The sequence below is a fragment of the Lissotriton helveticus genome, chromosome 9 (assembly GCF_964261635.1).
Source record: "Lissotriton helveticus chromosome 9, aLisHel1.1, whole genome shotgun sequence".
NCBI classification, from domain to species: Eukaryota; Metazoa; Chordata; class Amphibia; order Caudata; family Salamandridae; genus Lissotriton; species Lissotriton helveticus.
The window spans coordinates 119535557-119557457 of NC_136070.1; the positions used below are offsets into that span (position 1 = coordinate 119535557).

Consider the following 21901-nt stretch of genomic DNA (forward strand, 5'->3'; position numbering starts at 1 on the left):
CCACCTATGACCTGATTGAAGAGAACAAACCTAGATGTGGACACGCACCTCCAAGCCGCTGGATTTGAAAACTCTACAAAATCTCATAACTAAATTTAAATCTGTCTCCCTTCTCGACCCATGTCCACCAAAGTAATGCAGTGAGTAGCCCCGGTTATTAAATATACATATTCCAAGATACTACAGACCGCCCTGCACCTGCTAACTAATATGCAAGGAATATATGTTGTGCGTTTTATGAACCTATTTAATATGTACGTTACTTAATGAATGACCAGGCAATGCTCGTACAGTAAAACGCGGTCTAGTCTGATTGGTAGAAGCAGCATTGGGCAGTTAAGGTGGGGAAGTCAGGTCCTATAAATGCTGCTTTTCAGGCCACAGACAATGTTTCATGTTATTTGCCTAAGCATGCACTCTTGCTTCATTATTTGGAACCATATGGGCATGAGAGAAAACATCTGTGAGAACGTGCGCAGAGGACACTGGAATGCTAGATGCATAGGAAAAAAATAAGGGCGTGACTCCCACGATGAAAGAGGATTACCATGACAGAGACGATGAACTATGTAGTGGATCCTGACTCCTGATTAGACCATGAACTTGATGAATTATCTTGCGGGACGCGCAATCCATGAAGAGAGACTCCATACTGACCGTGAGGGGAACGGTCCAATATTTTGCCCACTCATCTGTGTTCCCCGTGGCAGAGGGAACACTCTCATCGCGCCGTGAGGGAAATGGCTTGAAAGCTTTCCGGGCATTCACCAGGGACTACAGCCCCCAGAACCACCTCTGGCGCACGTAATCAGCGTCATTTCCCGGCGACGCCAGCCTACATCAGCGCACCGCGCCTCACGCAGCACGGGACGGGCGCGGGCATGCGCCAGGTTAAGCCCGGGACAAGGGCTTAAAACCCTGTTTCCAGTGTTTGGACACATTGCAATTTGTGTAACTTAAGGTTCAGTGTGTGGCCATTACCCGAGCAATCCACTTAGTGGGCTAATATTTTGTATCAACATAAATAAGAAAGATATATGTAAAATGGGGAAAAGGGTATGCGTGGAAAAAAAGCAAGTGGCTATTGCGCCAAAACCAATCCAGAAACCCACTCCCATTGATCAGATGTTGGTGAAAGCTTTGGGTGTAGTTACTACAGAAATAGAGAGGACAGAGAGACGCTTATCCATTACGCCAAATCTTGATCTAGAAACATCGTCCCATAGTATCACTGCAGATACAGAGGTTATATCCACAGACCCCCCTAATACCTTATTAGTAGATCTAGAGTCGAGCATTGAGTCACCTGATGTTGCTACCAGGAAGCAACCGGGCAGAAAGGGTAAATCTAAAACACAGCCTAAAGTTAAACTATCAGCTAAGTGGAAAAAACAATCTCAAGCCCCTATGTCAGAGGAAGGGCCCAGGACCAATGATACCGCAGGGGTGGCCAATGATCCTATTAGCGATCAACCCGGGTGGGTATCAACATTGGTGAACAATCTACACATGCAAGTGAGGGCCATCATCAAGGAGGAATTTTGCAATCTAATGGATAGGATAGACGGGTTAGTCGTAAGGGTGGACCACTCCCTAAAAACGAAAGAGACAAATGAGGCTGCTTCTGACAGAGGTATTAGTACATGCCATCAGGTTAATGGGGACACTCTCTTGGACGACGCTGCCTCAATAGCTATAGACCAACCTCCTATTACAACCCAGGTTAATGTACAACAGGATAGGAGGCCGAACGTCCCTGTATCCCCTGTAGTACAGGCAAGTTCAGTGAGCGTTAGTCAACCTATGCTCAGGTCCAACAGGGAAGTTGAGAAACTACCAAGGAAGAATACCCAAGGAAATGGTTTACCCTTGCCCTCTAAAAACAAAGCTTGCGTACCGCCAACTATCAACCTCCCACCGGCCTCATCTCAATATGTAGTGGTGCTTGCCGGGGTTCCATCCGTAAGAGAAGGCCTGTTGGAAACCCACCAAGAATTGAAAAACAAATGCGTTGATTGGTTAGTGAAAAATAGTACCCAGAGGTACGATATTTCAGAAGAGATCCTAACAACCAGAAGAGTGGGCTGGATAGACGATCGAAGGAAAGACATATCAGGGGAATGCATAATAATTCATTTTAGGAATCCCTTTATAGCACAACACATTTTAGCATACGAGCAGGGGAGGACTATGAGTAATATTTTGCCCCTCCATTTAAGTTATTTTTTTCCCCCAACAGTTCACGTAATTTTGATTACGAACAGAGGATGGATAGGAATTTCTCTCCTATGCATTGTAGACCAACCATACGGGAACACCATTGGACAACCTATCCCTGTTTTAATATCCCGACAGGTAATAGATTCAGCCCACTAGACGGGGTGGACTGACTAAGTAGAGTATCTCCCTGTATTAAGAAGAGCAATCCCCCCCAACTCAGGAACAGGGTACTAATCGCAGTTGGGCATTTTCTCGTAAAAGGGATGAACCTGCTAGTAGTTGCTTGAGCGGCTCCCCTAGCAACAGTAATACTACCCCCAGAGGAGTTTGTGCCCAGTGGGAAATACTGGATCCACAGTCAATCACGAGGTCTCAAGTTGAGGACAATACTGATTTAACAACATCCATAATGGAGACACCTATTATAATGCCATTTAGATCCCCATCGCAAGACAGACAAATAACTAAGGTCTTGTCTTGGAATGTGGCAGGAAGTAAAAACAAGCTGGGTGATCCAGATTGTGGGGCTTTTATAGGCCTATACGAGGTCTGCATGTTTCAAGAGACCTGGGCTTATGAAGAGGCATTCAATCCAGGCTACGCTATTTTTAGTATCCCAGCCACAAAGGGTAAAGTTGGGAGACCGCCTGGTGGGCTTATGACCTGGATAGGGATTCATCTGGGATGCAAGGTTGTACAAATTGAAACAGGTTCCATTGATATTCTCTGTGTCAAATTACAATTCCCCTCTAATCCTCCTGTTATCTTAATCAATATATACTCTAGACCAACCCCCAGGGGTAAAGAATCTACTACGGTAGAGATCCTATCTAATTTCCTATGCCATATAGACCCAAACTAAATGATTATTGTTGGCGGGGACTTCAATTGTCAGTTCGAGCCCCTTGAGGGCTTGTCCCTGGAAAACCTTGTGGACGAGGACCATTCTTTGGCAATTCCAGAAACTAGTTGTCCTTTAGTTAAATACTGGTCCCCCCTAGCAACTCAGTTGAATTGTCTGGTTTTAAGACATTCTTTAAGAGCATGTAATGGGAGATCTTGCTCAGACTCATCTAATGGCTATACCTTCTATAGCAAGAAGCAAGGGTCCATACTGGATTATATTTTAATAAATGCTAACTCCTGGGATATTATGATTGATTTTAAAACTCCAACACAACTGGATAGTGACCACCATGCTCTAATAATGGAAATAAAGGCTCTAAATCCACAAAATACTCCCATAGAGGGCCCAAATAATCTAGGCTTAACCATCTCTAATTGTCGGAGGAAAGTAAGTTGGACTAATTTCCTCAAGTCACAAAACAGGATGAGCCATCTATATGAAGCGCTCATTCCTGTGTTTGAAGAGGCATCATTACTGCATTACAGCAATGTGGACCTAGATGTGGGAGCTGTAGAAATAAATTACAGTAAACTAATGGAGGCATCATTAACTTTTTTCTTCCCGGAAGTTCCCCCTAGATCTAGTAGGCCCCCCAGTCACCCATGGTACAACAGCGATTGCCGTAGGGTTAAGAAGGCACTTTTGGATTCCATTCAAAGTAAAAATCATTCCCTTATTAATAACTTAAGGAAGTCATACAAACAAAAGGTCCAAAAGGCTAAACAGCATTGGGAAATGGAGAACTGGGATGTACTTAAAAATTGCCCTGGGGGACAGGGATATGAGGACGTTCTGGAGTATTGTTAATACAGGTGCCCCCATTTCTAAAACAGCAATTGAACCAAACTTGAATGAAGAGGTATGGCGGGAGCATTTTAAAACTCTCTACTCCGTTGAAAAGCCTGGTCAAGGACATCCAACAGTTCGGCCACGTCTAAAGTTGGCTCTACCTGGGGATGGTACTGCTAGCAATCTAGACCACGTAGCAAACCAAGGTATTAGTACAAGTCTATTCATAACTCTAAAGGAGATCGAGGGTGCCCTACTAAAAAAAAGCTCCAGGTAAAGCCCCAGGTTTGGATAAGATCCCTGGGGACTTATATAGGAGCGAACCAGCCATCAGGACCCTGTATTTCTTTGGTCTTTTTAATGTCATAACCCAGGGTATGAAGATTCCATATAGCTGGCTGGGAGTGGAGATTATCACAATCTTCAAAAAAGGATCCCCACTGTTGCCAACAAACTACAGACCCATAAGTCTAATCGACATATCCCAAAAACTATTTGCAAGGGTCTTGCTAGCCAGGCTACAATCCTGGATGAAAGAAAAAAGGGTTCTGTCCGCCCTCCAGGCGGGGTTCAGAGAAAAGATATCAACCCTGGAACAGGTACTAAGGCTTCAGCTTCTATACTGGACGATTGTCCGCCTCCAGGGTGGGAGCTTATATTTGATCTTTTATAGACCTGAGGTTGGCATTCGACCTGGTGCCATGGGATAAGCTATGGTCAGTTCTTCTTGAAATGGGAGTCCCAGCATATCTCATCTATCTCTGTAGGAGATTACATGAAGATAATTATGCCCAAATTAGATTTGGGAAGGATGGCCAACTTACAGCTCCAATACCCGTTAATCGTGGTGTACGCCAGGGATGCGTTTTAGCACCGACTCTTTTTAGCCTTTATATTAATGGGCTAATTAATGAACTAGCAACAATAAAAGATCCAGATGCCCCCAAGTTAGCGTCCTGTCAAATTTCAGCAATGATGTTCGCTGACGACACCCTCCTGGTTTCAAAATCGCCCATGGGGATCCAGAGGGGTTTGGACAAATTTGAACTCTTCTGTAAGGAAAGAGGTCTAGACATCAACTTACAGAAAACTAAATACATGGCGTTCAATAGTCCCAAAAATTCTCGTTCTCAGTCTCATAAACTTTTATTCGATTGACAAAACATTCAATCATAAAAAGTACAGTTTCAGAAGTCAAATATATATTATGAATACACATGTAAAACTATAAAGAAAAATAAAATACAGATTTAGTACATCACTAAAAGAAAAAACAGTAATTACAGTAAGTTAAACAAAGTGTGAGGAATATCAATTTATGTGGTAGAGGACCCAATCATACAACGTGTTTTTAAACATGATTTCAAGAAAAGTGCCACACATTTAGCAGCATGGGGGGGTGTCCAGCATCTGAAGAGCCAGAAAGGCTGGCCGACACGTTCTCAACCCCATGCTCCGTAAGATGGGAATTATCCATTTTTTACGTGGTTGAACAAAAAAATAACAGAAAAAAATGGTGTGAATGTTTGATTGGACGGAAGCACCATCGCACGGACAGCGAGCCAATTCGTGCGACCAATTATGCACATTAGGAAAGGTAACAAGACGGAAAAATAGATTGAAACGAAATCTTGTTAACACATACTTTTCAAAATTAGATAGGAAGAAACATAAATAGGGCTGGGTACCAGGGGTAGATTGTAAGGATAAAATATGCGCGTTACTTGGCTTCAGTATCTCTGTATAGAGGCGGAGATGTCTCAGATGGTTCATACAGAGAATTTTCAACGCCTTTTTACTGATGTCGGACAAAGACAGTGGGTCTGAAAAGTAAGTAGCACAGTTCATATCCCTAAAAAAATTGGAGACGGACTAACCAAGGAATTTTTTGCCAATTTACTAGGGTAAGGCAATCCTGGAGAAGGGAGCGGGTAAGGTGACAGTGAGGTTTTGTCCAAATACGGCGCCATAAAAGAATCGGCTGGCATCTGATGGAATCTATTATATAATCGATGCCCAGCTCGATATGGGAGCCGTATATTGGAGCGCTCCTAGGTAGAGCCAGGATGTATTTAATAAACTTAGATTGGACTAGTTGTAAGCTATCGACCTGGGCGTGGCCCCAAACGGGAGCGCCATAAGTGGCTACGCTGTGGCATTTCGCTTGATAGATTTTGAGTAGCTCTTTAGGAGCAGGTTTACCCAGTTTCCGAGAAAAGGAAACCAAGGCTGAAGTTGCTCTTTGAAAGTGCATTTTTCTGCAAGCCACAGCCTGTTTCCAGGCTAGTTGGTCGTCCATTAAGATGCCTAGATAGGGGTATTCCCTGGCTCGCTCCAGTCTGACCTGTTCTAGGTAGATAGATTTGGGATGTTTTACTTTAGGACCAAAGTGCATAACAAAAGTCTTGCTCTTGTTGACTTTTAGTCCCAGGGAGGACATGAACTGATTATACTTGTCTACTTGTTTCTGCAACTGAATTAGGGTCCTAGCTAGAATGACGGAATCGTCCGCGTACAGTAAGGCAGGGATTGGGCGATGGTTGATAGTAGGGAGGTCCTGGCATCCCTTTAACAAAGCCTTTTCAACCCCGTTGGTATAGAGGTTGAAAAGGAAAGGTGCCAGGACACAGCCCTGCCTTACTCCTCTCGTAACAGGAAAAGAAGATGTTAATTCTCCGGCTAGCCCAAACCTCACGCACGCAGTAGCGTCGGAGTAGAGCTTGCGCAGGAAGTTAACGAGAGGGGGATCCACTCCAAGATCACTCAGAATGGACCATAGCTTGGAGTGGATCACACAATCGAAGGCAGAACTGAGGTCGATGTAGACTGCATACAAGTTTCCGCGCTTCGCTCCTACATATTTGCCAATCAATAAGGTTAGGTTTAATGCCTGTTCTATCGTACCAAGGCCCTCCTGGAACCCATACTGGAGATCGGTTAAGATGTTGTTTTCCGACGCCCAGTCCTGGAGTCATTCCAGGAGTAGGCGCCTGGCGACTTTCCCCAGTGAGTCCAGGAGGGAAATTGGTCTGTAACAGGCAGGGTTGCTGCAGTCCCCCTTTTTAAAGATCGGCAATAATATGGAGGAGGACCAGGAGTCCAAGAGACCATTCGACGAGACTGCCGCCATCACCTGGGTGACGACTGGAGCCCACAATTCTAGGTTGCTAGAGAAGATGTCCAGGGGGACACCGTCTGGGCCGGGCGCTTTTCCTGTTTTAGAACGCATTAAAGCGTGCAAAACCTCGCCTAAACTAAAGTGCAAGTCGATGGGGTAAGTTGGAGCACCGTCGAGATCAACAAGTGGGGTGTCTACTGATAGGGCAGGGTCGGGGGGCCCCCCAAATATTTTCGAAAAATGGGACACCCAAAGCTCTGCAGAAATTGCCACATCTAAGTGCTGCGGTCTATTATCATCTGCTAAAAAGGGTGATTTAATGACACGCCAAAACTGGGAGCTGTCTTTGGTTAGACAGCTATCATGTAATTGGGCCCATAAATGTTTTCTTAGAGCCTTTTTGCAGGTCTGTTGGGCCACCTTGTAATCCTTTCTTAGTTTGGCTATCAAGGAAGGAATTCTGTTGGTGCTATTTGTAGCCTTTTTTAAGGCTGATAAGGCTTTGCGACAGGCTTTGTCGACCATCCCAAGGAACCTTTTATAGCAGGATTATGGTTTCGGAATAGCACTGAGCGCATTACTGATAAGATCTCTAGAAAACTAGTTAATATCAACTGGGGTGAGGAATCTTCAGCAAGACAGTTGTTTATCCATGGGAGGGAAATGGATATGACTTTGGCGCTGGTAACTAGGGGGTCAATTTTGGACCATTTAACCGAAAAGCCATTCGCTCCGTCCATGGCCAATGACTGCTGGGTTAAGTGACTGATCTTATTAGGTTGGGAGCCGCCATATGGGATGGACAGAGTGACACTGTTAGGGTAGTGATCGCTTGAAATGTCAGAACCCGTGCTAAACCGTTGGAGGTTACCTTTTAGCAGTGTTGAGCATAAGATAAAATCAATAGTGGTCAGCATACCCCTACCATGAAAGGTAGGCTTAAAATCAATAGAGGGGTCTAGCAACACATTGGCAAAGTCAAGTTCCATTTCGGCCAAAGTATCATTCAAAGCGTTACCAACACAGGAATGAATGAAATGAGTTAATGGACAATCATTTTCGTCCTGCAGACTACAAATTCCTTTGCTATGATTAGGGCACAATGAAACATTAAAATCTCTCCCCCAAATTGTGTGACATACAGATGTTGGATGATTATTACGATATTCATTAATTAAAAAAGAAATTTCTTTCACACATTTGATACAATCAGATAAACTAAGACTGTTGTAAAAATTTATAAAAAGGTAAACAGTACTTTTGCTAAATTCAACCAATATAATTTGGAAATTCGGGGTGTTATGAAGAACAAGTGATTTCAACGAAGGTAAGGTATTACACAAGTAAACAACTAAACCCCCCTTGGATCTGCCATGAGTAGTGGGACTGGCAGGTGAGTGGAACGTAATATAGCCCTGCAGGTGTATCGGGTCTATAGCCCACGTTTCCTGGAGGCAGATTATTTTAAAGGACGAAACAAGATCCAACCAGGATTTGATTTTCAGTTTTGAGCGGAGACCCGCTACGTTCCAAAATAGAACGGAAAAAAGGAACGATGGAGGAGAGCTCTTAATAATAATCGGTTTGGGTGGAGTGGCGTGTGTGGAATGACAGTATTTTAGAGGAAAGTGAGAGGCAGGTATATTGGTGGGTTGGGGATCGGAGGTAGTAGGTACATGTTTAGTAAGGAATGAAGACCGAGGAGGGGTGGGTGTGGCAGTTAACAGGTCTGGGATGGATGCATCTAAGTTAAGTGCAGCAGAGAAAGATGTTGTACTCGGCAGCATGACCGAGGTCTGCACCATATCGCGATGATCGGGGGTAGGTGATGGGAGATTAACATAAAGGCTGACGGGTGATGGTCAATCAACCATTTCCAAACAGTCATATCTGTTGGACAATGGGATTCCGCCCCAGCCAAATGAGGGAGCTACATCACTCCCCCCAAACCTTGACCTGCTGTTCCAGTCCCGTCTAGGGTTCCAGTTTCCAACTTGGGTCCAGTTCCACTCTGGCCCGGTATTATAGTGCTGGACTGGAGGATAAAAAAAGGAAAGTCTTCTAATACTAATACCATCGGATGTGTATTGAGGACCCCAGGAGCATATGTGCTCTACTGTGTGAGGATCCTCAAAATTCACAATTACACAATCGCCCTGGAGTGTTTTATGCGCTTTACCTAGCCAGGGAACTCGCCGTACTGAAGTAACTCTATTGTTGGCATAAGGGGGAAGGGGCCTGTTACTAGATAACCAGTGAAGAACCTTATTTCTAAGGGACCAACTGGGTTCGTCCGAGCTTGGATTCAGCTCTGGAACCCCCGTCATAATTGCGACGAAGGGAGCTGCTTCGGGAGGAAGATGGATAGGAGGGGTCCCCTTCCTCCTAGTCCTATGGGTGCCAATATGTTGGTCACGTGTATTAGGATGTTTAGTAGATGGGATAGTGGGGAGAACTGGTAAAAGAACAGGGGTGGGAAGAGAATTAACTACTGGGGTGGGAACTTTTACTATCTTTGGTGGGGGGGGATTGGGTCTGGATGATGCTACTGTGGTAGAACTGGTAGCTGCTGTGGCACGGCGGCTGGTTGCCGGAGCCCTATTGCTAGAATTTTTAGGGATGGGTTTGGTGACCAGGGTTTGAGCGGTTGGGGGCCCTGTGATAGGTTTTAGTGATGACGATAGCACATCTAACTGCTTTGCTATATTGGTGAGAATATGTTCGAACGGTTGAAGATAGGATTTAAGTAGTGCCCCAATGCTGTCGAGGAGATCGTTATTAAGCTCAGAGGGACAACTACTAGAGTCTGCGATGGAACTGGAACTAAGGTGGGGGCTAAAGATGAGTGGTGGAGGAGAAGAATTTTGGGTGACAATGGGAGTGCAGGCCCCTTCAGTAGGCGGGGGGACTGCTTGGTTAACAGAGTGAGGAACAGAAATTAAATGAGAATTAGGATGCGGAGTTTTTGGAGACCCAGTTTGTGAGTGGTTATTGAGTTGTGGACTCCTGATATGGCGGGGGATCTTTTTTGACTTTTTGTTCTTAGGGATCGCACCCTCCCTAATTCCCCGTATGACAGTGGAAATAGGTTCAACCCGGCTCGGGCTGGTAAAAAGAGCCGGGGTTTGCTCCAGGGACGAAGATAATTGGGATTGCTGGATGGCTGAAAATTCAAGTGAGATTGATAAGTCCACTATGGCTGGAACTGAAAGAGGGTCGGCATGATTAGCTAGAAGTGTGACGGGAGCTACAGGGTTTACAGGGGATTTGACCGTCGCCAGTAGGCCCAGTGAGGAGCGCTTAGCGGCGTTCAAATCCTGAGACACCCTCCGTTCCAGAAGAAGTACGCCCTGATTAATGGCATCATTTGCCTTGGCGATAAATTGGTCAATTGGGCCGGTGGTTTGGGCCGTGCGAAGGGCTTTCTTGCTCCTAGTACCCCTCGGGGACATACTTCAACTAGAAAGCAATACAATAATCAGGGCCAAATAAAATGTAATACCAAATAGGGTGGCCCAGTCCAGTCTTGCACGGGCTTAAACGGGCCCGCCCTTGGCCCGGGCTTCGCCCCGTGCTCCGTCCCGCACGCGTCCCGCGTCGCGGAGGAGAGCACGTCACTATTAACCGTGAAGGCGGAGGGCGTGGCCGCCGGGGGAAGAGGCACCAGCTGCGGTAGTTTTGGGATTGCTGGTCCTCGCAGTCCCCCAGACGGTGTAGTTCAGGTAAAAACCCCCTCAAGCCTCAACCCACAGCGCTCTCAGCTGGGAGCACTGTGTACTTCTGCCGATTGCAGAGTGCGCTCCCACCAGCGAGTGCGGCCGAGTGGGGAGGCGAGCTGGTCCACTAGGCAAAGAGGAGAGTACTGCAACAGATCCTCGGGACAGTCGTGGAAAATCAATGTGAGCGGCACCCGCGAAGCGGGTGTCGCGAAAGGTAAATGGCTGGAAGCAGAGGGCGTGGCCGCCGGGGGAAGAGGCACCAGCTGCGGTAGTTTTGGGATTGCTGGACCTCGCAGTCCCCCGGACGGTGTAGTTCAGGTAAAAACCCCCTCAAGCCTCAACCCACAGCGCTCTCAGCTGGGAGCAGTGTGTACTTCTGCCGATTGCAGAGTGCGCTCCCACCAGCGAGTGCGACGGAGTGGGGAGGCGAGCTGGTCCACTAGGCAAAGAGGAGAGTACTGCAACAGATCCTCGGGACAGTCGTGGAAAATCAATGTGAGCGGCACCCGCGAAGCGGGTGTCGCGAAAGGTAAATGGCTGGAAGCAGAGGGCGTGGCCGCCGGGGGAAGAGGCACCAGCTGCGGTAGTTTTGGGATTGCTGGTCCTCGCAGTCCCCCGGACGGTGTAGTTCAGGTAAAAACCCCCTCAAGCCTCAACCCACAGCGCTCTCAGCTGGGAGCAGTGTGTACTTCTGCCGATTGCAGAGTGCGCTCCCACCAGCGAGTGCGGCAGAGTGGGGAGGCGAGCTGGTCCACTAGGCAAAGAGGAGAGTACTGCAACAGATCCTCGGGACAGTCGTGGAAAATCAATGTGAGCGGCACCCTCGTTCTAACCCACAACTAAATGGGAATCCCTTGGAGAGAGTCTCATCTTTTATTTATCTAGGTCTTACTATTGCTGAAAACATGAAATGGGAGGCACATATTGCCAAGAGCACATTAAAATTATCCCAATCAACTGGTGGCATAATAAAGGTCTATAGCGAATCAAGTAAGAAAGCTGTTAGCCCAGCCTTAGAAATTTATAATGCCCAAGCTCGCGGGGGAGTACTTTATGGTGCTGAATTATGGGGTCACTGTAAACTAGATTCCCTTTTACAGGTAGAAAACCAACTTCTTAGACAGCTGTATAGACTTCCTGTGAGTACCCCGCTGATCCCGCTACGACTAGACTCAGGTCTAATGGCGATAACAGACACTTCAAGCCTTAGACCCATATTATACTGGCAGTGCCTCTGGTCCACCCCCGAATTAGCGTCATACAGGGAGGAGTTAGCAGAGGTTATGTCAGCTCGGGGTGCATCTAACTTCCCTTGGCATTTACACATAAAATCTGTACTGACAAAATTGGGCTTGAGCGACTGTTGGGCGGACCCAGAACGTGCCTGCACCCAAATTACAAGAAAACATATCAAATCCCGGTATGAAGAACACAGAAGGGCCCAACTATTTTCTTGCCCCAGGACTGGTAAACTATCCATGGCTTTTTTGGAAGTCAAGGATGTTGCCCGTTTTGAGACAATATTAGACATGATTACACCGGTGGAGGCAAGAAAGATTTTTCTACAATTTAGGTTCTGGGTCCTTCCACTCTGCTGTTATACGGCAAAGTGGAGTAAGGACCATGAGGTTCAGTGCCCTGCCTGTGGTTTTTCAGACGAATCAGTGCAGCATGTGTTCTTCGCCTGTCCTAGCTATCGCAAGGCCCGGAAACGATGGCTGGTACAGATTTGCAGAAACATTGCATCCAGGAACCATCGGGAAGCATTTCAGATATTGAAATCTGATCTCAGTATACCGATTGTGTTTTCAGTTTCTAGATTTTTGTTTTCCATGTGGTGCACTAGAAGGGCCCTATTGAATTTATCTAATGTGGTCTAGACTATCTGTCAATGATTTTACTTGGACCTGTTTTTAACTGTCTTTTTTAAATTATGTCCTAGTTTTTATACTGTGCTATTACTCTTAACTTCCCCCTAGATTAGCTTGCTTTTTAATTATTTATTTATTTATTGTCATGCATCCCCTGATTTGTATTGTATAGCTTGACTATCAGTATTTTAGCTTCTGTATTGTATCTGGTACTCGAAATGTTAAGATACTGGTGCTGTTTCCCCCTCCCCAATCCCCTATTTTGATACTTGAGATTATTCATGTTGCTGGATATGTTTTTACTGCTGCACTTTTAAAGATCATAATGACCGAAATAAAGTTTTTCTGAACTGAACTGAATTGTCTTGTCTGTTCTTCGTTTACCACTTTCCCTGTGGTTTTTGGGAAATGTGGTTTGGTTTACTGCTTTTAAAATGGCTGCTGTGAAATTAAAGTGAAGAAAGTTAAGCATAATCCTTGCATTCAAGTCCCTAATAGAATTGAAACTTTGTTACGTCAGTTAGCTAGGAAATCTTTTCATTCTGTCCCATAAAATATATCCTATGATAGGAATTGCCAGGAAACCGACCATTTGATACACTCAGAGAATAAGTAGTGCATTCCTAAAAATTCATCTTAATCCAATTGTATCAGAGTTATCTGGTAAGTGCGGTGGGAAAAGCTGGCATGCAATGGGGTTCTTGTCCTGCAACAACATTTAGCTGCCTGCACGCCCCGGAGAATAAATGCCAATTTGCAATTTTATTCCCACCTCACCCACAGGACTCTGTTTCTTTCCAGCATTACAAGTATTGTACGCCGCTCCCATTCCATGATGAGGTTACATCACCTGCCATCACTTTCTAAAACAGATGTGTGTGCTCTTAGCCCTACTGCTTCAAAACAGCAATCGTAATCCCAGTGTAAAATGCACTCGGGTGCCACTCATCTGCATATGAATTACCCATACCATAATATTTCCCTGACTTATTTTATTAGGCATTCCGTTTTATTATTTTGGTTTTATGTGCCAGCATTTTATAGCCACCTCGTAAAATATCTTACTTTTGCCACCGGCAGCCACCAGCACATTACCATCCATTATCATCAGGCAGAATGACTCGGGTGAGGGCGTGGCTCGCGCAGCCAAGATGGCGGACGTGTTCTGAGTGAGCTCCACCGAGAAACCTCATTGTTCCATTATAATCCTGCTCCCAGCCCACCATCAGAGGCAAATTATGACCTAGCCCCATGTCTGTCAGCAGCCGTGAGCCATCGGTGTAGTCTGTTTCACTAAAGATCCGCCTGCGGCACCCCTGGTTGCCATGGCCATGCCACTGTTATCCCTGACACTGACTAGTATGGCCTGCTGGTGGGTCGCGCCCAGGGACTGTAGGATTGGAGCTGAGGGACCGACTGCCAACAAGAGGCACAGACACCGAGATACCTGCGCTGCGAGTCAGGCAGACTTAGTGTCGCCTTGGGAGTGCCCTAAGTGGCGCTGAAAACCCAATCGGGACCTTGCTGAAGTTGCTGCTGGACCGGACCTTATGCTACCAGTGAGCCCACTACTAATCCGTGAAGCACGTCCGCTCAGACCCCTTCCGGGTGGGCGAGGTGCCTTACACTACTGCTGCCATGGCCTTGACTTTGGCCTACCTTGGTTTTGATGGGCCTGGGAGCATATCGCTGGCGCCTGAGTAGGAAGCGCAGGCCTGCCTTCAACCGGGCTGCTGCTGATGACCGGCCCCACATTCACTCAACCCATTGCATCGGCGGCCCTTGAGGGTGTGCAGGGAATTGCCCTGCGAAGTTGTCCGGCACCTATGACTATCACTATTTGGGGCACCGGTAATCCTCCAGAACAGACTCCATCCAACTAGGCCTGTTGCACCGCTTGGACTCCTTTGCTGGGAGAGACCTGTGAGAGGGCTGGAGGTGTGCCGCCAAGGCCTGACCTACCTGGGGTGGAGAGCTGCAGCGGTTTTGCTCATCCAAAAAACTTACCAGGACTTGCAGCAAGGCACACATTGGATCAAGGCATTTACTTTTTGGGTGAGCTGCTGGCTCTGCTGCGCCCTCTGCTCTGCCCACTGGGGGCCAAGGGGACCTGGGAACGTGCTTATTCCGGTCTTTCTTTTCTTTCTTCCCTTTTTCCAGACACCTCCGTATTACTCTGCAGCTCCATACAGGTATTTTCTTTCATCCAACCACCACCATTATTCTTGTGCCCTTGGTGTTTTGACACTTGTGATTATGAACCCACACCCTACGGTCACAACCGATTGGCAGTCTCCCCTTTCGAGGCTACTCAGTCTCAACGGTCAAGCATTTGCACTCTGTGTCTCTCCCTCGTATTGTCATAACCTATGCATCCCAGCCACTCTCCTAGTTTGGCATCGATCTTGTCCACACTTTGTACATGATTACGCGCCCTAGTGTGTTTGAACTCAAGATTAATGTATTGTGTCTACATGTACACTTGTATGTCACTTTCAGACCATTATTCACCTCGTGCCAGGTTCATGTCACTTCATTGCCGTGATGTTTTTCTCCTCCACGCAGTCACAAATTTGTTACCATGTCAACTATACAGTCATCCATTTAACATTACTGCTTAGGGTTTCCACGTGTTAATGGAGATAATCCCACATGACTCAATAGTCATGGCTTCTTGGTTTGGTACCGACCAATTTGATACCGACCAATTTGATACGTGTACATTATTTTATTCAATGTTTTGTATCTTCACCAGCCCTGAAGAAGTCACGGGATAACTCCCTTGTGTGACGAAACACGTGTTGACTGGTTGTTTTTCATTGTTGCATCATTAAAAACATGTATTCATCGCACTGGTGTAGACCGCAGATATTGTTATAATACAAGACTCTTCAAACCAGAATTTTATCCTAAATACGTGTACCCGGGACAGTGTTTCTCATTATTGTTGTGGGTTTCTGGACTTGCATATTTACGGGGGTTACAGGGTATTTCCCCCTACCTGGCAGCGCCTGGCATACACGGAACATAGTAAACACGACACAAACTAGCTTGAGTGCCAATCTTCCTGTCGTTACTAAAAACCCTACACTGATATAGCACTATTTGACACCTTATCGTGTTACAGTATTGATGGTCTCTTTCTGCGACTGATTAAGTTGCTCTACACTCGCCCACTGGTCAGGGTCAAGACTGGCCAGCTGATAAAGTCATTTCAGATTCATAGGGGCACTCGTCAGGCCTGACCGCTCTCGCCCCTACTTTTCTCAGTGGCCACAAAACTGCTGGCGGTTGCCCTCCATTACGGGATCCCAGAATGGGGTATTCTGCTGGGAGACAGTCATCCATCTCGCACAGTGGATCACCCACCGTGCTGACGAGCTAGCACCCCTGAAAAACAATCCCAACAAGCCAGGAAGCAAAAAAGCCTCCTGGTTCAACGACGACCTCAAGAACTCCAAAAAGAACTGCCGCACCCTCGAGAAAGCCTGGCGAAGAAACCCAACCACAGACAACATGACCGCGCTCAAGAACGCCACCCGCAAACACCACCAGCTGATCCGCACCACCAAGAAGTCAGCATTTAAGGATCGACTAGACAAGAACGCCCACAACAGCAAGGAACTCTTCAGCATCGTCAAAGAGCTCACCAATCCCAGTGCCGGCATCAACGACATCACTCCCTCTCAAGAACTCTGCGACTCTCTCGCCTCGTTCTTTCACAGCAAGATCGCAGACATACACAACAGCTTCGGCGACCAGACCACTGCCCCTACCACTGAACCGAAACCCCCCACCCTCTGCGCCTGGACCCCGATCAGCACCGAAGACACCATCCGCATGATGAACTCCATCCACTCCGGATCACCTACCGACCCATGCCCCCATCACATCTTCAACAAGGCCGACTCCGCCATCGCACCCCAACTCCGGGACATCATCAACTGCTCCTTCAACACCGCTACCCTCCCGGAGAGCTGGAAGCATGCCAAACTCAGCGCCCTTCTGAAGAAACCTTCAGCAGACCCCACCAAACTTAAGAACTACCGCCCCATCTCGCTCCTCCCATTCCCCGCCAAAGTCATAGAGAAGACCGTCAACAAGCAGCTCACCGCCTTCCTTGAGTCTAACGGTTCCCCCGACCCTTCACAGTCCGGCTTCCGAGCCAACCACAGCACCGAGACCGCCCTCATCGCAGCCACAGACGACATCCGAACCCTACTCGACAACGGGGAAACAGCGGCCTTCATCCTCCTGGACCTCTCCGCAGCGTTCGACACGGTTTGCCACCGCACCCTAGTACAACGCATCAGAAACGTCGGGATACAAGATACGGCATTGGATTGGATCATCTCGTTCCTCGCCGGAATAACCCAGAGAGTCCGCCTCCCCCCTTTCAGATCAGAGGCCACGGAAGTCATCTGCGGCGTACCACAAGGATCATCACTCAGCCCCACCCTCTTCAACATCTACATGAGCCCCCTCGCATCCATCGCACACCAACACAACCTAAACATCATCTCCTACGCGTACAACACTCAGCTAATCCTCTCCCTCACCAAAGACCCAACCACCGCCAGAACCAACCTACACGAAGGGATGAAAGAAGTAGCCGAGTGGATGAAGAACAGCCGCCTAAAACTGAACTCAGACAAGACAGAAGTCCTCTTCCTAGGATCATCCCCCTCTGCCTGGGACGACACCTGGTGGCCCCCAGCCCTTGGCAGCGCACCCAAACCAACGGACCATGCTCGCAACCTGGGCTTCATCCTAGACTCCTCCCTCTCGATGACCAGACAAGTCGACGCCGTCTCATCATCATGTTTTAACATCCTACGCATGCTCCGAAAGATCTTCAGATGGATCCCCATCGAAACAAGGAAGACGGTCACCCAAGCACTTGTCACCAGCCGACTGGACTACGGTAACACCCTCTACACCGGAACCACAGCCAAACTGCAGAAAAGACTTCAACGCATCCAGAACGCCTCCGCTCGACTCATCCTGGACATACCTCGACAAAGTCACATATCCGAACACCTAAGAGACCTTCACTGGCTCCCCGTCAGCAAGAGAATCACGTTCCGTCCCCTCACCCACGCACACAAGGCCCTCCACGACCCAGGACCCAAATACCTCAACAACCGCCTAACCTTTTACACTCCCACCCGCCAACTGCGATCATCCAATCAAGCCCTCGCCACGATTCCACGCATCCGAAGAGCCACCATGGGAGGAAGATCCTTCTCCTACCTGGCGGGGAAGACCTGGAACTCCCTCCCCACCCACCTCCGTCTTACCCAGGACCACCTCTCCTTTAGAAAACAACTCAAAACCTGGCTGTTCGATCAATAGCGAACCTCTCCCCCTTAAGCGCCTTGAGACCCTCTGAGTGAGTAGCGCGCTATACAAATTTCTGATTAGATTGGATTGGATACACCTATGGTCAATTCACACACATGTGCATGTCTTGTTCAGTATTAATTTGTACGGCTTCAAGTTAAATTAAATTGCAAATAATAAAAACAATGCAACTATTACCAAAATGAACTAACTTTGGGTGCTTCTGAACAGTGCTAGAAATTCAGCTTGGGCGTTTTGTTGTCGATTTCACACAGATCCAGCAAAAAGAACATTTATTATTAATCAAAGCACTTATGGAAGACATATATTGACAAAGGCCACAGCCTACCTCTGTAAGGGTTCCACATGCTACTCCTCCACGAAGAACCTTATCCAGAGGATCAAGATTTGTGGACAAGAATGCTGAATATTGCTTTGTGGCTCTTGCACTTCTCATTTCATAAGCCTAAAGAGAAAGAGAGACATTGCTGGTGTGGCCTTCCAAATAGACAACCTTCGTGGACTTTCATATGGCATTTAATGCTGTGCTGTTCTCCCCTAGCTCTAACTCAATGTTTTACTTGTTAAACTTCGAATGGACTTGGCAGTTGTTTACACTTTGGGCTGTATTCAATTTCTAAAAGCTGAACAAAACATTGGTGGAAATGCTTGAGCCAACATCTACCCCTTGGGAATGCCTTGGGGTGGTACCTCCTCTGGAGATACATGCAACCTAATACATGCTGGACATTCATCTGTGAGGTATGGGGGTTGTTTCTAAGTGTTAGCCCAAGCAATTTCTTTAGATTTTTGGTTCATTATCTGGTCTCCAGGGTGGAAAAGCCAGCCTCATTGACAATGCCCCATAGTAATGAAAATCGTCTGGAGTTGCTTGTTCTCTTACTCAGAAAGGATTTGGCCTCACAACTCAGGACAGACTGCCACGTTTGGGAAGTATTGGTATAATTTCCACGCAGTATCTGTATTGCCAGATACAAGCAATGGCATAAAAGGATGACAACATATTCTGTGAATAAATAGCGTTTATGCTACAATATTTTATATAATTATAATTTGAAATACATTGCTTTGACGTATTTTCTTCCATCAGTTTTCCATGCACGTGGTTGCAGTTGTAAACGGGTCTATTTACTAATACATATAAATATTTGGTTAGAAAAATCTCACTTTGGAGGACTTTTAGTACTTAGGACTTAGTACTTGGGATATCCATTTACATTGCAGAACAGCGGAACCTAAGATTCTGGCATCAACTTTAAACCACAGTTAAATGGGGCGGTGCAGTTATGTAACAACATTTGTTGCAATTAAATTTGAGGAACGATTTGAGGGAAAGGTTCGATTTATGTGAATATGTCTCAGTAATCTTTAAAATGCACTAGCTAGGACACCAGCTATACATTTTCAAGATGGAAGACAGCAGATATTCCGTAAAATAATTATATTACGGTTTAAAACTTTGATAATAAACCTAGCACACAGGATCTGCCAATACCTTTTAAACCCGACAATCCATTTTTGAAATGAGAAAAACCATTTGTGGGTAATGATTAATATAGATCCCTATTGCGAGTCACTGTAATGATGAATAGGGGTCCACACGGAGGTTTAAGTGGATTTAAGTAATAGGACTGCACCAAGAGCATAATCTTACCGGAAACAAAGGCTAGCAACACTGTACTATTGCTATGGGTTTTGCATTCCCACTTGTCAAGTTTTCCAGATTTGAATTTCAATGTATAAGCCAACATTTGGGACTCGTTGACCAATCTGCCCCCGACTCTCAAAATCAAATTTAAGAGGATATATATATATTTTTTTTTTTTAAAGGTTTTGTGCAGTTTGGACAGGCAGGGTGAAAGGTATTAGTGATCTTAATGTTTTTTTCTGTATCCGCATAAAATATCTGAATTTACAGGTACAAACTTGTTTGATTGTTACAGGCACCAGGTAAGATTTAAAAAGCAAGCATACAGTCCGCGCTGCTGCTCTAAAGGCTCAGAAGGCTAATGCTGGGAAAAGTGACCAGCACTGGCAAAACCAATAGGTCTGGTGTGGACTGCTAGCCTCTTGGCTTTTCAATCCTAGTTTTCTTTTACAGTGTTTTTGCAAAACTTTATTGTTGGGGGAGCTGCTGTGTGCTCACAAAGTAAAAAGTAATTGGCTAAAAGCAAAAATATATTTTTGGCCTAAAAAAAATTACTCATTGACATCCCAGGCAATGCCACTGAGGGGAACTACTTTTGTGTGGATGTGCACCCTGTGAAAAATTAGAACGTCATCACTAACAGTAAAGCTAGCCATTGGCCGAAGGCAGCACACCCGTTGTACCATTTTGTATTAAAATGATTAAAATAGCTAGCTGAAAACCTCTATATGTAAGAATATCAAATGGATAATTTTAGTAAAAATCAAAAGGTACTGGCTAACGCCAGACCTAAGCAGACACTGGCATAGCCAATATGTCTATCCTGACTTCGTCATTTACATGTCAGTATTCAATGCTTCATAAATGTAATGAAAAGAATGAAAATGTATGTATTTAGGTTTCAGGGGAAATGGTGCTCACACCAGTGTTAAGTTTGCCATGTAACGGTGCGTACACCATTTTGGCAAACATATTATATTCAACACATACTTGATAAACATATAGAAAGGGCTTCAGACCAGCCTTCTGCCACTATTGGCTTGAGACACCGCTAAACACATCCTGCAGTACCATCTTATTCGGACGTCTTCCTATTAGCTTTAATTTGTCATTTTGCTTTTTGTGTAATACATGAGGAACTACTTTACATCAGAACAGACTATCATCACTCATTTAATTACTTTTCATTCATGGATTGTAAATCCTAAGAATTTATTTTTGTTTTGCACGGCAGAAGATTTTTTTTAATTTTGCTTCTTCATCGGCAGACAGAGATACCAGTCTCCGCACAACCCAAAGATTAAGAAAGCTGGTCCTCCTTTTATATGGAGTGTCATGAGAAACAGCAAGCTAGGACAAGGAGAGATTCCATTTTACTGTACAGCGACAGATGCCCCGCAAGAAGAAAAAAATTGCCTGACACCTCGGGTTGCACAATATAGCCAAAAGAGGTCCCCACAGAAGAAAACAAGGGAGATCGAAAGCTGCAGTTGTGTTAGAGGTGTGGCGCCGCGGCCAGGGCGACTGACTTCGGAATCTGGGGATCACGGTTCGATCCCCGGCTCCGGCGGCAGGTTAGCCCAGCACCATGTGACTCTGGGCAATAGCTCGCTTAATCTTCCCGACGGCCCCCAGCGCCTAGAGACCCTAACGGGTGATTGTGCGCTTTACAAATGTGGATATTATTATTATATTATTACACTACCAATAGAGGTCCTAAAAAAAAAAAAAAGAGTTCATTGGAGATGAGAAGCTTTTTACAACATGCACCTTCATTTTCCTTGGTCTATTTCATGTGGTTTATTATGAACTGGGGAGCTGGCTGGAAAGCAACCACCAACCTCAATGCATGACCAAGCCCAGCCAGACATAGGCATAGTCTCTACAACAAACTACAGAAGGCTTTACTGGTCAACAAGACCCATCAAGAGAGTGGAAGGTAAAGTCAAGCACAAATGAAAGCTGATATGTGAAACAACCTCTAACCCATTGGAGCAGTGAGCTCAGCTCTCTGCGCTACTTCTGGAGGATCAAGATCATTCCATAAGGGCAACAAATGCGTCAAGAAAGTAATTTTATTGCATGTAGTTAATTAAAACCATTACAATTTGTGATAAAAATCATAAATTTGTCAAAAACAATGAATTAATAATAAAAAGGAGGAACTGTCCTGTTTACAAAATTCTGCATTCATCAACATTAATCAACAATAATCAATGTACAAATTATTTCTCAATTTTGTCCATCTTTTGTCCAATATCTAAA

General features: G+C 45.9%; 1 protein-coding gene across 2 annotated transcripts in view; it reads right to left on the reverse strand.

The window, feature by feature from the left end:
• The window catches only part of RAD51B (RAD51 paralog B), a 202461-nt gene that overhangs the window by 157282 nt on the left and 23278 nt on the right, over positions 1–21901 (reverse strand). For both annotated transcript variants that reach the window (XM_078662007.1, XM_078662006.1), the window contains exon 3: positions 18317–18433. In XM_078662007.1, the coding sequence (XP_078518133.1) occupies positions 18317–18433 (117 nt within the window). The remainder of the gene's footprint in view (positions 1–18316; positions 18434–21901) is intronic.